Consider the following 14,375-nt stretch of genomic DNA (forward strand, 5'->3'; position numbering starts at 1 on the left):
GAATGCTTCCCAGGCACAGATGCACATCCCGTGCAGGACCCTGGAGGGCCTTCCAGACCAAACCCACCGTGGAAGCAGGTAGGGTGTCGCGCCTGCAGCCAGCGCCTGCAGCCAACACCCGCAGAGAGAAGGCTGAAGACCAATGATCGTGCAAACAGGATATTGGGTTGTGTCAGAAGACCAGAAAGGCTTGAGGTTTTTCTTCACAAGAAAAAGAGAGGCCTCCCCCTCTCCTCTCACTTTATCTGCTCGCGGCAGTGTGCAGGCGCTCTTGCACCACAGGCAGGAAGAGATGGCAGCGGGAGAGACTCAACTCTATGCTAAGGTCTCCAACAAGCTCAAGGGCCGCAGCACCCCCTCGCTCCTGGACCCCCTCCTGGCCATGGGCGTCCCAGCACACACCGCGTGAGTACTGTGGCTGCGGAACCCGGGAGCCCTGCTCTGGGCTGAGCCAACCCTCCTGCAGCCCCTGACACAGCCCTGGAGGGGCTTGTGGCACTGGCTTCCTGCTGAAGTGGCCGCCCTGCAGCGCAGGTGGTGTCTCAAGAGAAGGTCGTTCTCTGCTTTCTCTACACGAGATGATCTTGACCTTGAAAGACCAACGCTGCTGGCCGGCTCCTGGGGGACCCTGAAGTGTGTGCACATTAGAAGCCATGGGTTGCTATGGCTGCCCCCATTTCTGGGGGTTTGGAGGATCTTGGGTCCTCTGTGAGCCTCTAATGCCAGGACCTGCTGAGAACCATCAGAGAGTTTCCAAACTGCACAGGGAAACCATCCGTCCTCCAGGGAACATCTCCTGGATGTCAGTAATGAAACCGAATGGCTAAGAAATCACGGAAACAGCACCAGTGCTGCCCTGTTACCCAGGGAAGGGGTTCACACGTGGATACTCGAACCCTGGAGTCACCCTACTCAGAGGAAAGAAGTGATGCTGATAGTGCTGCAGCTCTCATAGCTGACCCGTGTCTCCCCTCTGGTCCTCTCCAGATTCTTATTCACAGGGAGAAATTGATCAGAAATATTCTAAGGTAACCTGGGGCTTGGGGAGGGGACAAGCTCTCTTCCACGGCAGAGCAACACCCGACACACTGGGGCAATATCTTTGAAGTTAGGCCCCTCTGTCTCCCCCCACATTAGGGCTTTGTAGTCAGCATGATGCCTGCGACAAACCAGGGGTCTGTGCGGTGGGGGTGGAGCAGGAGGCACCTGCTGCTCAGTGCTCCCTGTCCAGCTGCGGCTGTCGAGGACACCAACACCCAGGGCTTGAGCCAGCCCTTGATGCCCCTGGTGCCCACACTGTATTTACTGCCCAAGTGTGAACTCACTCTCAAAATCCCTCCTCGTTTTAACAATTAACGCGTGTCGGAGCTCTTAAGCCAGCTCACCCCAGCATAGGCTCTGCAGGTGGCCATGTCCCCACGGTGTGTACCGGAACAGCAGCAGCCCTGGGCAGCAGTGACCCAGGGTCCTCAGGGAGCCCAGCTGGACCTGGACCACATGCTGAATTACTGCAGTGGCCACATCCATCCTGTTCTATTCTGTTTGGTCCAGTTCAGCTAAATTCAACTGAACTCATCTCCCTCCGGGGTCACTGGCTGAACAAGGCACAGGAGGGCAGGGGGAGCTGTGATGGCCTCTGTGCTACAGGGAGGGGACGGGGGCTGTGGACAGCCTGCCCGGGCAGCTCAGCAGGAGGTGCTGCCCCAGAAGGAGGCACAGTGAGCCCAACCTTGGGGGATGGTGGGGTGCACTGCGTCTGCCAGGGAAGCACGCATCCAAGCCGAGGGCCCAGGCCAGCAACTCCAGCATCCACAGTGTGCTTCAGGAGGGGCAGAGGTCAGGCCCCGAGGGCATGGGCCTTGTCGCCCAGGGCTAGAGGTAGGGAGCCCTGGAAGGAGAGTCGTGGAGGATCCGAGAAGGTTGGACTGTCAAAAGCCACGCGGCAGCCCGGTAAAGGACAGAGACCGGGGCCTCAGGAAGACAGGCGCAGGGATGCTGGGGCCGACCACACCTGCTCCTCTGACCCTTTTCCAAAGTGGACAGCGTGGCTCTGAGCGCACCTGTGTTTACTCCTCTATAGGCTAAAAGCATTGGCGGCCACTGGGAGGAGGACAGCAGAGGAGGCGGCCGAGTGGTGAGTGGGGCCGGAGGTACAGAGGGTTTGGCTCAAAATGCCCTGTGGCCAGGGCCCCCTGGGCGGGAAGAGGTTGCTGGGGAAATGCTAAGTGGCCTCCCAGTTCACATCCCCAGCATAAGGGCACCGGAGAAGAGCCCCCTTTAAAATAGAGGAAGACCTTGGAACAGAGATTGTTTCACCTAAAAATGTGGCTTAGGGCAGGGGGTCTGCCTCTGGGGCAGAGTGCATGCTGGCCCTGTGTGAGCCCTGGATTCCATCCTCAGCACAAAAACACTTTCTACCTCATCTAAACTTGACAGTCACAGAAGAAAAAAAAAAATCCTGAGATTTGTTGAATAAATAGGGAGGAGCCATTTCTGCTAATATAAAAGAGAGGTCCCACACTGTCGAGCTACCTGGAGGTGGGGGCAATTGACTGGGGTCCGGGAATCCTCCTAAGGTGTGCCACCGTACACCTGGGGGGGAGCCCTGGGCTCCATCAGCTGCTCCACACTCCAAGTGGGCCCCTCGGTGAGCCACCCACAGCCATGGCCACGGGCCTGTTTTCTGCTCTGGAAACCTGGAGAGGGCTCCTTGGTCTCCCCCAGCCTGAATGGGCCCTGATGCCGTGCTCTACCCGAGGTGGGAAACCCCTCCTTCCTGATCTGCAGTCGCCCCAGTGAAAAGCAACAAGAAAAGCCAGGTCCCCTCAGCCGCAGCGCCCACCGCAGCACAGGATGGAGAGACTGACAGTGGGACCAGCGATCTCTGGGGAGCGCCCTCCTCCTCCTCCAAAACCCCAGAAGGGGAAAACAGGCAGCACCCCCACAGACAGGGAAACCCCAGAGCCCTCTGGGCTGGTCCAACCATAAAGCCAGGGACCAGAGTGGCACTAAACACCCAGCCCAAGGCTGGGAGGGGCTTACCTGCCAGTTAAGCCCAGGCAATAGACCGGGAGACCCCAGGGAGGAAGAGTGGATTCCTGAGGCTCAGCCAGGAATGCACCCGACCTCTCCCTAGGAATCGGGAGAGCAGAAAGTAAGATTCCATGAAAACAAAGGGTGTCAGGGTGTCAGGTGCTGTTGAGGGTCAGGGAAGGGGTCTTGTACCTGGCTCCTGGCTCTGTAGCTTGGGTGTCTGTCAACACTGGAAATGTGTACAGCTCTCACCAAATTTCACACTAAGCACGGCCCTAGAGACACACCAGGGCCTAGCGAGACATGCACAGAGGACTTTTTAAAAAGAAAACAACCCAGATGTCCATTTTTATGGAAATGGACAAGTGTGATCTCACACAGTACACAGGGACCCTGTGTGGAGCCATACCGACAGAGAGCCAGGGGTGCAGACAGTGAGGGGTGCACTCACCGACATGGCCACCCTGCAAAACCAGGCCTCCGAGTGGAAAGCCCCAGTGGCACAGTGATTTAAACAACAGCTTAGGATTTATGTAAACACAGCTGTGCTGTCTCTTCAGCTTGCTTAAATCCCCAGGAGGAAACAAAGCAGAGCCACCATCGGGGTTCACTCCAGAGAGGGAGGGAGGGAGGGGAGGGCGAGGCCAAGGGTCGTGGCCCCTCATCCATATATTCACATGAAGGAGAAACTATCTGCAAATAACTGAGGTCTTCCCCAGGATCTGTACACTGCTTTCTACACTAAGACTACGTCACATGCCCTGCCCTGAGCCACCAGAAATTCTTCAAAGCCATAATTTCCAGGGAATACATGCTAAGCAGATTCCCCATCATTTACCCAACTCCCCCTGCTTTCCTGTTATAAATCAGTATTTCACATGGGAATTTTGCCCCACGCTTTTTGCTTCTTCCCTGGCACAAATTTAAAGAAGTGCAGCTCAAGAGGCAGGCAATCCGAGGCTCTGCACTCGTGGAGAACCGCCGCACAGAGGTTGTGCAGATTCGCCCTGCGGCCTTGCTGCGCGATTGGCATGGCTGAGCACTGACTTTCACTCTCTGACAGCACTCAGAGAAACGATTCTGTGTTGTTTGCATTTCCATTTTTATGATTCATGACAATTGAACTCCTATTTTGGGGTTGTGTGTCACATTTCTTTGTATTTAAAGTAACTCTCAGAACAAGAAGACATATAACAGCCAGCTAAATGTGTCTAGTCTTACTTTTTGAGTGTGTGTGTGTGTGTGGCTTTGATTTTCACATTTAATCTGAAGTTTTTGAGAAAATGAAAATGCGTTTTTCCACAAAATTTTAATACCGCAGAGACAGATGCTCTGAGGTCATTTGAATGGGAGGCTCTATCTAGTCTTCCTGCCAGCTTCACCTTCCCCCTCTGGTGACACTGAGGAGAGCCTGTGACCAGCCAGGCCTGAGCCCACAGGGTGAGGCCCCTGCTGTGAGCTCCGGCTGCCCCTCACGGGACGCTGCCCCTGCTGTTGCCTGTCCTTGGTGGGGACGGCTCCTCCGTCACGAAGCTGGGTAAATGTGGCCTGTTCTCTGCTGTAGGCTTCGCTGTCACGGCAACGACCCTTCCCTCGACGACCCCATCCCCCAGGAGTACGCCCTCTTCCTCTGTCCTACGGGGCCCCTGCTGGAGAGGCTACAGGAGTTCTGGAGGGAGAGCAGGCGTCAGTGTGCCAAGAACCGGGCCCACGAGGTCTTCCCCCACGTGACGCTCTGCGACTTCTTCACGGTGAGTTGGCCGCGGTGCCTTGCACCCCGTGACCGTGGCCGCCATGGCAGCACTCTGGGGACGGGGGACAGGGGCTGGGACACAGCTGCTCTGTCTTAGTGAGGTGGTCCTGAAGGCAGTGTCCGTGGTTCCGTGAGTGGGGCGCCTGCTCTCCACCTGTCAGGGCCCCGTGCATGTTTCCTGCCTCTTTTCCGATTCTTCTTCCTCTCCCCAGGCAGAAGGAGGTGCTGCCCCCACGCCACCCCGTCTTTCTGTCTGTGAATCTAGTGGCATTTTCGTGTCCTGTTAGGTGTGGGCTGCACCTTCCCAGGCTGAGCCCCCCAGGGAAGGCCATGTACCCGGAGACCAGCACAGTGCCCAGGCCAGAGTCAGGGCTTCCTAAATATGTGGCAGATGGGCTGAGGAATGGGTGGCTGTCAACAAGCCACCAACGTCAAGCTCTCCCTGGCTCACAGCTCAGCCCTCTGATTTAGAAAAAGATCAAGAGTCATCATCACAGGGTACCGGGGAGGCGAGAGGGACCTGGGGGCTGCTAGAGAGAGAAGGAAGGCTGGGGAGAAACAGGGAGGGACAGGCAGCCACCTCCCCTGGTCACCACTTCCCCAGAGGAAGGGGCGATGGGCCCCGGTTCCCTGCAGGGGTACCTCCTGAAGCATGCCTCCAAAGCGTCTGCCAGGCATTCGGGTGTGCCGGAGCCTCTGGGGAGTCTCAGGACACAGAACTAAACCCCAGGGCCAGCCAGCCCCATCCCCTCTGGGTGGGCTGAGCAGTGCCCCCCACCAGACTGCCTCGAAGTTGGCTGGAACCCTCCAGAAAACGACTCACACCACCTGAGAAAACCTGGGCCGTGGAAAGGTGTTGGCAGGGGGTCCGGCAGGGGAAGGGCAGAAGTGACCAGGAACTTCCCGCCTGGCCACCTGAAGGAGATCTCATTCCAAGAAAAGATTTTACCTGAAATACCTTTGTTAAAAACCCATGAGCACCAGGCATGGGCAAACCATAGGCCAGATGCACAGGGATGCAGGCGGCCTCCCTCACGGCTTTGCACAGAATGGGGTCCCCTGCTGGTTGCAGCAGGATTCTTGTTAGGTGACGGTCGATGCTCCCTGGCAGGAGCTGAGGACACGGGTTCCCTGTCTGTCTCCCCCAGTGCGAAGACCAGAAGGTGGAGTGTCTGTACGAAGCTCTGAAGAGAGCCGGGGACAGGACCCTGAGGTCCTTCCCCACCTGGGTCCCGCTGGCTCTCCACTCGTCCATCAGCTACCTGGGCTTCTTCATCAACGACGGCCCCGCAGACGTCATCCGGGAATTTGCCATGGCGTTTGCCACGGAAGCATCCGTCTTGGCAGGTAGGAGGCCCGGCCTTGTGCACCGGGGCCTGGCTGGTGAGATTCCCGTCAGTGCTGGCCCTTCAGTGCCCTCTCCTGCAGAGGACAGCTGGTCCTTCCTGCCCCCAGGCAGCCTGTCAGCCACCGTCCTCAGACAGGCCCAGGGCCTCCCCTGCTCTCTCTGCCCCTAGGTGGGTCTCATCAGCTGCATCGTTACGGGGAGACTGAGGCCACTAAGGGTAAAATGCCTGCCCAACATCACTGCCCTGGGTTGATAGTGTCCCCTGAAAAGCCATGTCCACCAGGAACCTCAGAATGTGACCTTATTTGGAAACGGGCTCCGTCAAGATGTAATTAGTTCAGACACAGTCGCCCTGGATCAGGGTGGACTCTCAGCACAATAACCGGTGTCCTGACACCAAGAGAAGAAGACACCAAGAGATGTACAGAGCAGCCCTGTGACAACAGAGGCAGAGAAGGGCATGATGTGACCAGAGACCGCAGGAGGCGGGCAGGACCTCCCTGGACCCTTCAGAGGGAGTACAGCCCTGGCAGCTTCTGGACTCCAGAACTGCAAGAGGATGCATTTCTGTTGTCTTAAGCTGCCAGGTCTGTGGCGACCCCTAACAGCCGCCACAGGAAGCACACAGAGCTGACCAGTCCTAGTGGCTCTGCCTTGCTCCACACCACCAGGGGACCATGCGGACAGAGCCGGCTGGAGCCTCACGGCCATCTCCTGACCCTGACCCAGCCCTGCCCTGCTTTCCACAGCCCATGCTCTCAGCCTAACCCTGAGAGGGCTAGGAGGGGCCTCCCTTGCCGACGAGTGGCCAATTACGGTTCAGGAGTGTCCCTAGTCCTTCTCAGGGCAGTGTGGGAGGCCCACGCTGGCCATCCCAGCAAGACACAGCCCCAGACCTGGGCCTCGGAGAGGAAAGACAAGGGCCCATTCATAAGCCTCGTGACTCGCTCTCGTGTCCTGATGACAGCAGGCTGGGTCATTCCCGGGCCAGGCTGACTCATGTGGCAAGCCTCCCTCCCTGCTGCTGAAAACGGGTCAGAGGAGGAACTTCCCACCACCCACACTCGCCCGCTCGGCCACTCAGCTCAGCAGCTCCGGCTTAGAGGCCTCGTGCGCTGCTCAGGGAGCACCTGTGGCAGGCAGGGCATGTCTGGGCCAGGCCAGGGCTCCCTGGAAGGCTCTGTGTCCTCTTAGGGGAACAGCCAACCCTGTCTGATTGTAAGTGACCTTTGTGGCAGGTGGCCGCCATGTGCTCTGGGCCCACAGGAGACTGAGCTGGTGGCCTAGTTCCCCGGCACCGCCCCAGGAGTCAGCTCTGTCCTCCCGTCACTGCTGTCTGAATGGAAACTGAGCCAGGACACCACACCTGACCAAGGTCACCCTGCCCAAAGGGCAGAGGGGCCTCGACTTGGGCCCATCCAATAGCAAAGTCTGTGCCATCCCCACAGGACACCGACAGCTGCCCCAGAATGTCCGACACTTGGTGGCCAAGCTGCCATAGGATACAGGCTGCTCCGGAAGGGGGCCTTGAGGGCAGAGGCCACCCGGAAAGGCCCGCGGCTCGGCCACTCCCTGGGCTTCCTGTGTGGCTAAAGCAAGGAGAATGTTGAGACCCTGATGCTTCCCGGTTCTGCTTATCAAGTTTCTTCCGGAAACTCTTCCATGGAACAAAAAGCCCTTGAACTGCAGCTGTGGCCCCGAGTCCGCTGAGTCACCTGCACAACAAGAGCCCAGAGCCAGTCCTGAGAGTTGAGATCCTTTGTTTGGGCAATCAGCCTGCAAACTGATGGCCTTGACCCTTAACCACCTCTCTGTACCTCCTCTCCTTCCTTCTTGAAAATCCTACAGGTTTCCAACCCCCTTCCCTACAAATAACTCAGATGCCAATGAGGGCCTGTCCCCGCCTTGCTGAGGGGGCACCAGCACAGAGATGGAGGGTGGGCAGAGGTGGGAGGCGCTCTGTGTAGAGGCGCTTCCTGGTCTGGGGCATGTGGCGCTGGCTGCTTAGGTAACCGTCCTGCCCCATGTTCCTGATTTCCCAGACTGCTCCGTGAAGGCTTGTACCAAGCAGCTGCATCTGACCCTGGCCCACAAGTTCTACCCCCACCACCAGAGGACGCTGGAGGAGCTGGCTAGAGCCATCCCCCCCAGCCACAGCTGTCAGTGGACGGCAGCCCTGTACTCCCGGGACATGCGCTTTGTGCACTACCAGGTGAGACAACTGTGACCCAGGAGTGTGGCTGGACATGGCCCTCTCCACAGGAGACAAATGGACCAATGTCCTCCTTCCCAACAGCACTTCCATGGGGAGCCCTTCCTAGAGTGGGAGAGGACTGCTGTTCCTCCTCTGAAACTCTTGCCATTCAGAACCAACCTGTTAAGATGTGAGCTACAAGTGTGCAAAAAAATCAAGACAAAATCCTGCATTGCTGACAGTATCTGGAAAGGACTGTTGTAAAAACGTACGAACGCAGGTTTTGCTTATCAGATCATTTCATGTAGTGATGGAGTGGAGCCTTATTTCAAGGCTTTCTCCTCTGTGAATTGATTGGTTTGGGAAGAAAGCGTGTGTCATTCCTTCCAGAGCCAGGGAATGAGCGTGATGTTGCTTCCCAGTGCAAACCCTTGTGGGAGTCCACCATGCTCCTGTCCCAGGAGAAGCTGTGAATGACAAGCAAGTGGATGATGAATAGATGGATGATGGATAGATGGATGATGGATAATGGATGAGTGGATGGATGATGGATGGATGGATGATGGATAAATGGATGGATGGATAGATGATGGATGATGGATGATGGATAGATGGCTCATGGATGAGTGGATGGATGATTGATGGATAGATGATGGATGATGCATAGATAAATGATGAATAAGTGGATGGATGATGTGATGGATAAATGGATGGATGGATAGATGATGGATGGATGATGGATAGATGGATAATGGATGAGTGGATGGATGATGGATAAATGGATAGATGATGGATGATGGATGATGGATGGTGAATGGATGGATGGATGGATGATGGATGGATAGATGAAAGGATAGATGGGTGGATGGAAGGAAGAAGGCATCAAGCAAGCAAGCAAGGCAGAAAAGAAAAAATTTTATTTCTAAATCTACCCAAAGAATTCTGCGCTGCTGTATTTTGCGATATTCTATGCTGGATGTCATTAGAGGCCTGGTGGCATCTTGGAGACACAGAACACATCAGGGACCCAGAAAGCAAGATGTGGAATGTACCACTCCTCCTATTGCTGTTGCTTCCCAGCGCAAACCCTGGCAGGAAACACGAAACCACTTCCCTCCTTTCTAGACCCTGAAGGTCCTGTTCCAGTACAAGCCCCAGAACGTGGACGAGCTGATGCTCAGTCCTGGCGACTACATCTTTGTGGACCCCACTCAGCAGGAGGAAGCCAGCGAGGGTTGGGCCATCGGGACCTCCCAGCGGACGGGCTGCCGGGGCTTCCTGCCAGAGAACTACACGGAAAGAGCCTGCGAGTCTGACACTTGGGTCAAACATAGGTGAGTGCTGCCCCTAGCCAGGGCCCAAACCTCTCTCTGACCAGGCACTACCTGAAACAGGGGACTCAGCAGCAATGTGCTTCCAGAACATTCCATCACTGGAAAAACTGCATTCCTGGTGCTGCACAATTATCCCTGCAGATACAGTGGCTATCTTCACAGATTCAGTTTCTGCAGATAGCATTCAGGAAATGTGGGTTACTCCATATTTCTTTCCCAAGATAATAATGTCCAAATTATTGCAAAATACTTCTTGCTTCTTATTAGTGTCAAAATTATACTTAGAGGACTTAAGCTTTGGCTTATTTATTCTTTGCTCAGTGTATAAAACCTGTAATATCATAAGGTGCATTAGTTGTTTTCTATTTCTCTGCAACAAACTGTCACAAATTTAATGGCTAAAATGAAAGACTTTCATTTCTCAGAGTTTTCACGGGTCTGGATCAGAGTCCAGTTTAACTGGGTCCTCTGCTTGGTATCTCATGTGGCTGAAACTGAGGTGTGGCCAGGGCCAGGATCCCATCCAAGTCAGGTGCCCTCCTAAGCTCAATAACTTGTTGGCAGAAGTCACTCCAGGAAGTTGGAGGGCTGCCGCAGGCTTGTCCTCCTGCTCAGCTGGACATCTCTTAAGTGCAGTGTCCTTAGCCTCACCTGTCAAGGCTAAGGATTTTAGAAAAAACAGGTACTGATTTCTTTTTGTTTCTTGGTTCTTCAATTTGTCCCCCTCTTCCCTGTTTTACAACAAGCAACAAGAAGAAGCCAGGTGATCACCTTAACACACAAACACCCTCATCTACAGAACCAACCTCATCCCTCATAAGTTCTGACCCCTCTGGATGATCCCATTGAACTTCTTGCCCTGCCTCATGGGGGCCCCTCCTCAGGTTCCTTCCCACAGTCTCACTCCTCATAGAGTTCTCCGCGGGGCACCTTTCACGGCCTGCTTCTGCGAGCCCTCCACTCACAGGGACACAGCAGCGAGCAACTCAGATCCTCCCAGCCTCTGCCCTGCTGCCCAGCCCCAAGTTGCCCCCACATTCTAGGTATTTGTTAGGATAGCCCTCCACCCAGTTCCTGATACCAAACTTAGAAAAAGTTTAATTGGAATAGAAGGACCATGATTCTATATTATACATATATTTGCTACAAATACACATACATACATGTAGGTATACTGCATAGGCATGTATAATATGAGATGCACATTACACCCAGGAGAAAAGATCACAGAGCTGGGAGGGCAAGGCCCACGTGTGACAGCCAGCAGCACCCAGGGTGGGCCAGCAGTGGCAGTCACAGCTGCTCCGTGGAGTGTCTGTGTTTGAGGAAGGACTAAGCCTTTTTAAAATACCTTCCAACTGAGTAAGTGGGGCACAGGTGGGATAATGGCCCCTCCACACACTTAAATCCAGCTGGTTAGGGTGCTCACCGCATCCCCTCCCAGCAGCTTGAGGTCGAGCATTTGATTGGACAATTGGGAAAGCTGTGTGTGATGCTCAAAATGAGTGCCACTGCCCAACTCTTATAAGAGTGTCCCCGGGGACCTACTGCAGCCAGACACATGCTAGACAGGGAATTCTGGGACTTGGCTCAGTGTAGCCATCGTGACACACTGCGAAGCCATGGCAAGGTGCTGAGGCCTGAAACCACCCTCCCAGGGGCTTTTCCCTGTCTTCCCCCAGGTGTCAGCTAGGAGAGTGGAGGAAGGCGCAGAAGAAGAGAGGAGGGGAGAAAGGAGGGGGAGGCCGCCCGCCCTCAAGGCAGGCGCATGTGGGGCGGAGTCAGGCGGTTTCCATGAGACTGGTAGAAGACCTAGAGTGGGTGGGCAGGGGAAAGGTCTAGAAAAGCCTTTTGTGTGGTCTGGGGCTTCCTGGCACTTTCAGAACTGAGAGGCTGGGGAAGGGCCTAGGAAAGCACCCAGGTGCCCATCCCCTGCCTCCAGGAGGTCGCCCTGAAGGATTGCACTATTTCATTCTCTTCCTTAATCCTCTCCTAAAACTCCCCGCAGCCACGCCTGGGTTTCCAGACCAATGAGGAAACCCCTGGGTTGAGCACAGTTGTGTTCACAGGCGACTCAGTCTACAGCTTTTCAGATCCATGCAAGGCACTTTCCAAGGACAAATTTTTATCCAGCCTCAACACACCCAGGGAACTTCTTCTGTACCTCTTCCCACGGGGGTTCATTCCAAGTCAGAGCTGTGAAAACTGCCATTCTGCTTGAGAAGCTGTTGGAAGTACTTTAAAGAGAACCTACGCATAACCAACAGAACTCTAAGAAACCCTGGGGCTGAGGAGGCCCAGCTCAGCAGTAGAGTGCTCACCCTGCCCGCGGGAGACCTGCCTGGAGCTAGAAAGAAAGAACAGGGAGGGAGGCACCCTGAGAGAGCTGGGCTTCGAGATTTCCGGCCTCCAGGTGGAGGGGACACTCCTTCAACAACCATCACAGCAAAGGGTCACAGACACATGCGGAAGGGTGAGTGCAGAGAGCACCCTCCGCTAGTGTAGACATCCATGGGTCTGGGGGCCACCTCGGAGCTACAAGATGCTGGTCCATGGGGACTTTAGCGATGACCCAGTACAAACCCCTGCCCCGCATGACAGCCAAGATGACAGACAAGGCAGCAGGCCAGAAATGCTGCAGCATTAAGAAAGTGCACCGACTGGTCCAGGGGGCCACCGACGGAATCGCAGGAGCAGAGATGTTCTCACCCTCACAGGCCATCTAGACTCAGGAGCCTGGCCTCCCTGAGGCCCACATCCTTCACCACCTGCCCAGGAGAGCTCATTGCCACCCAGGAGCCACCAGGCAACCAGCCATGACCCAGCAAAGACTGCAGAAGGTGAGCTCGTGGGTGTCACATTTTTCACATCACAATTAATCTATCAGGGACCTGTCACCAATGTAACCAGTCTAGCTTTTATGCCTGAGTTTCTCTTAGGAAAAATTACCATGTCAAAAATTGCAATGAAAGGAAAGAGAAGCCAGCTCTGGGCTGGGTGCTCTGGGGTGTCTGACGGGCCTGTCATTCAAGCTCCCCACCCCCACTCAGGGAGCCATGAGACACCTGGCAAATGTGACATGTGACATGGACCCTGGTGTCAGAGAACTAGCCGGCTGAGTCTTTCTAGACAGCTGAAAGTCCTTATTAAACTCGTAAGGCTTTTTCAATCAAATACAGGCCTTGGATGTCTGCACATGTCACAGATGTCTTAAGCAGTGGGAAATTGGTTCCATGCTGTGTCTGAAGGCTGGCTCGCCTGTGGACAGGTGGACGGTGGTAACTCGATGTATGTCAGCCTCGGGACCTACACTGGGCGCGCGTGATACAAGCGTCAAGAACTGCAGCTCTCCAGACCCTCCAAGTTTGCAGCCATGATGCTCACACTTGGCAGCTAATACAGCAGTCACCCTGCACCCGTATGGCCACCCAGCCTTTACACAGGGCGGTCCTGGGGCTCCTTGACTGGCAACCACAAAGTCACACTCTGATATCCACCCACTGCTTTGGAGAAGGTGAGAAGCTGTGTGCAAGGCCATCACGATGGGGACCACTCCTGACCACAGCAGTTTCCAGCCATCTGGGCAGGAAAATGGGGATCAGAGAGGCCTACGTGAGGGTCCGGCTCAGGGGGACCCGTTGAGACCTGCAGCCAAGATGAGAGCATTTCCAACATCCAAGACAGAGGCATTCAAGTGACTTTTCAAAAACCACAGAATGAATTGAGAGCAGGTAGTTCAGACTGAAAAATGCAGTTGTCCTGGGGTGAGTATTGTCCCCCTAAATTCATCTGTTGGAGTCCTGACCCCCAGGACCTCAGATATGACCTTATTTGGAGACAGGGACTTTCCAGAGGTGGTTAAGTTAAAACAAGGCTGTTCAGGTGGCCCTAATCCTACAGGACTGTGTCCTTAGAAGCAGAAGAGATCAGGACACAGACACAGAAGGACGGCCCCGTGAGGACACAGGGGAAGACTGGAGCTATGGAGTGTAGACACATCTATTTCCATGTGTAAGTTAACCACTGAGTGACTCGTGAGTTAGAAAAAAACGGAAATGTCACAAAGCTGGGCCCTTCCGTCCCCTCCCATCACCATCACCCCCACCATCATCTTGAGTGCATTTCATCTGAAAGACGGCAGAGAAGTTCGATTTTCTCTCCAACTGTAAACTTCACAGATGTCACTTGTAGATAACGAGGCTTCATTGTTGGCATAGTGAGCCGCAAGGGGGTGTGGGTGCCCCAGCCTTGCCCTCAGGAAGAGAACCCTGCCCGCGTTTCCTGTCTGATGTGAGACCTTTCGCAGAGGGAGCTGTCCATGGCTCCAACACAAGGTCTACTCTTGGTCACTGGCCATCAGCTGACGTCTGCTGATATCTGACGGTATGAGCACGTGGGAACCACATCCATCAGTTTGGCCTGGCCTCCTCCTGTAGAATGTGTAGATCCAGACAGTACAAGCCATGGCGACGTGGGCAGGGGAGCAGAACTTGCAAGCAAACAAGAAACATGTGAACTGACTCAAAACACCATGTGGGCAGGAAGCGTTGCAGGGCTGGGTCCTGGGGCCCCATCCTGAGCCGTGGCTGAGACGCAGGACACGTGACACCTGCCAACTTCAGCCCTGGACAGGTCTCAGCGCAGAAGCCTGGTGAGCCATTGCTGGGTTTATGGGACCTGGGGACCTGAGTGCCTGTGGGGGAAAGTGGACAT

The 14,375-nt window shown here is 55.1% G+C and overlaps 1 protein-coding gene across 3 annotated transcripts in view; it reads left to right on the forward strand.

Moving 5' to 3' along the window:
- Nucleotides 1-231: 231 nt before the first annotated feature.
- The window catches only part of Ubash3a (ubiquitin associated and SH3 domain containing A), a 32,330-nt gene continuing 18,186 nt past the window's right edge, over nt 232-14,375 (forward strand). Inside the window, exons 1-6 of one of the 3 annotated variants that reach the window (XM_046439114.2) lie at nt 232-405; nt 2,081-2,134; nt 4,598-4,784; nt 5,935-6,133; nt 8,177-8,346; nt 9,454-9,662. In XM_046439114.2, the coding sequence (XP_046295070.1) occupies nt 293-405; nt 2,081-2,134; nt 4,598-4,784; nt 5,935-6,133; nt 8,177-8,346; nt 9,454-9,662 (932 nt within the window). In that variant the 5' untranslated portion in view covers nt 232-292. Of the gene's footprint in view, nt 1,029-2,080; nt 2,135-4,597; nt 4,785-5,934; nt 6,134-8,176; nt 8,347-9,453; nt 9,663-14,375 lie in introns of all 3 variants that reach the window. The other 2 variants (XM_046439113.2, XM_046439112.2) reach the window with 2 other exon arrangements.

This window comes from Marmota monax, unplaced genomic scaffold (genome assembly GCF_021218885.2).
Source record: "Marmota monax isolate L192 unplaced genomic scaffold, Marmota_monax_Labrador192_F-V1.1 WCK01_AAM20220418_F8-fsc00125, whole genome shotgun sequence".
NCBI lineage: Eukaryota > Metazoa > Chordata > Mammalia > Rodentia > Sciuridae > Marmota > Marmota monax.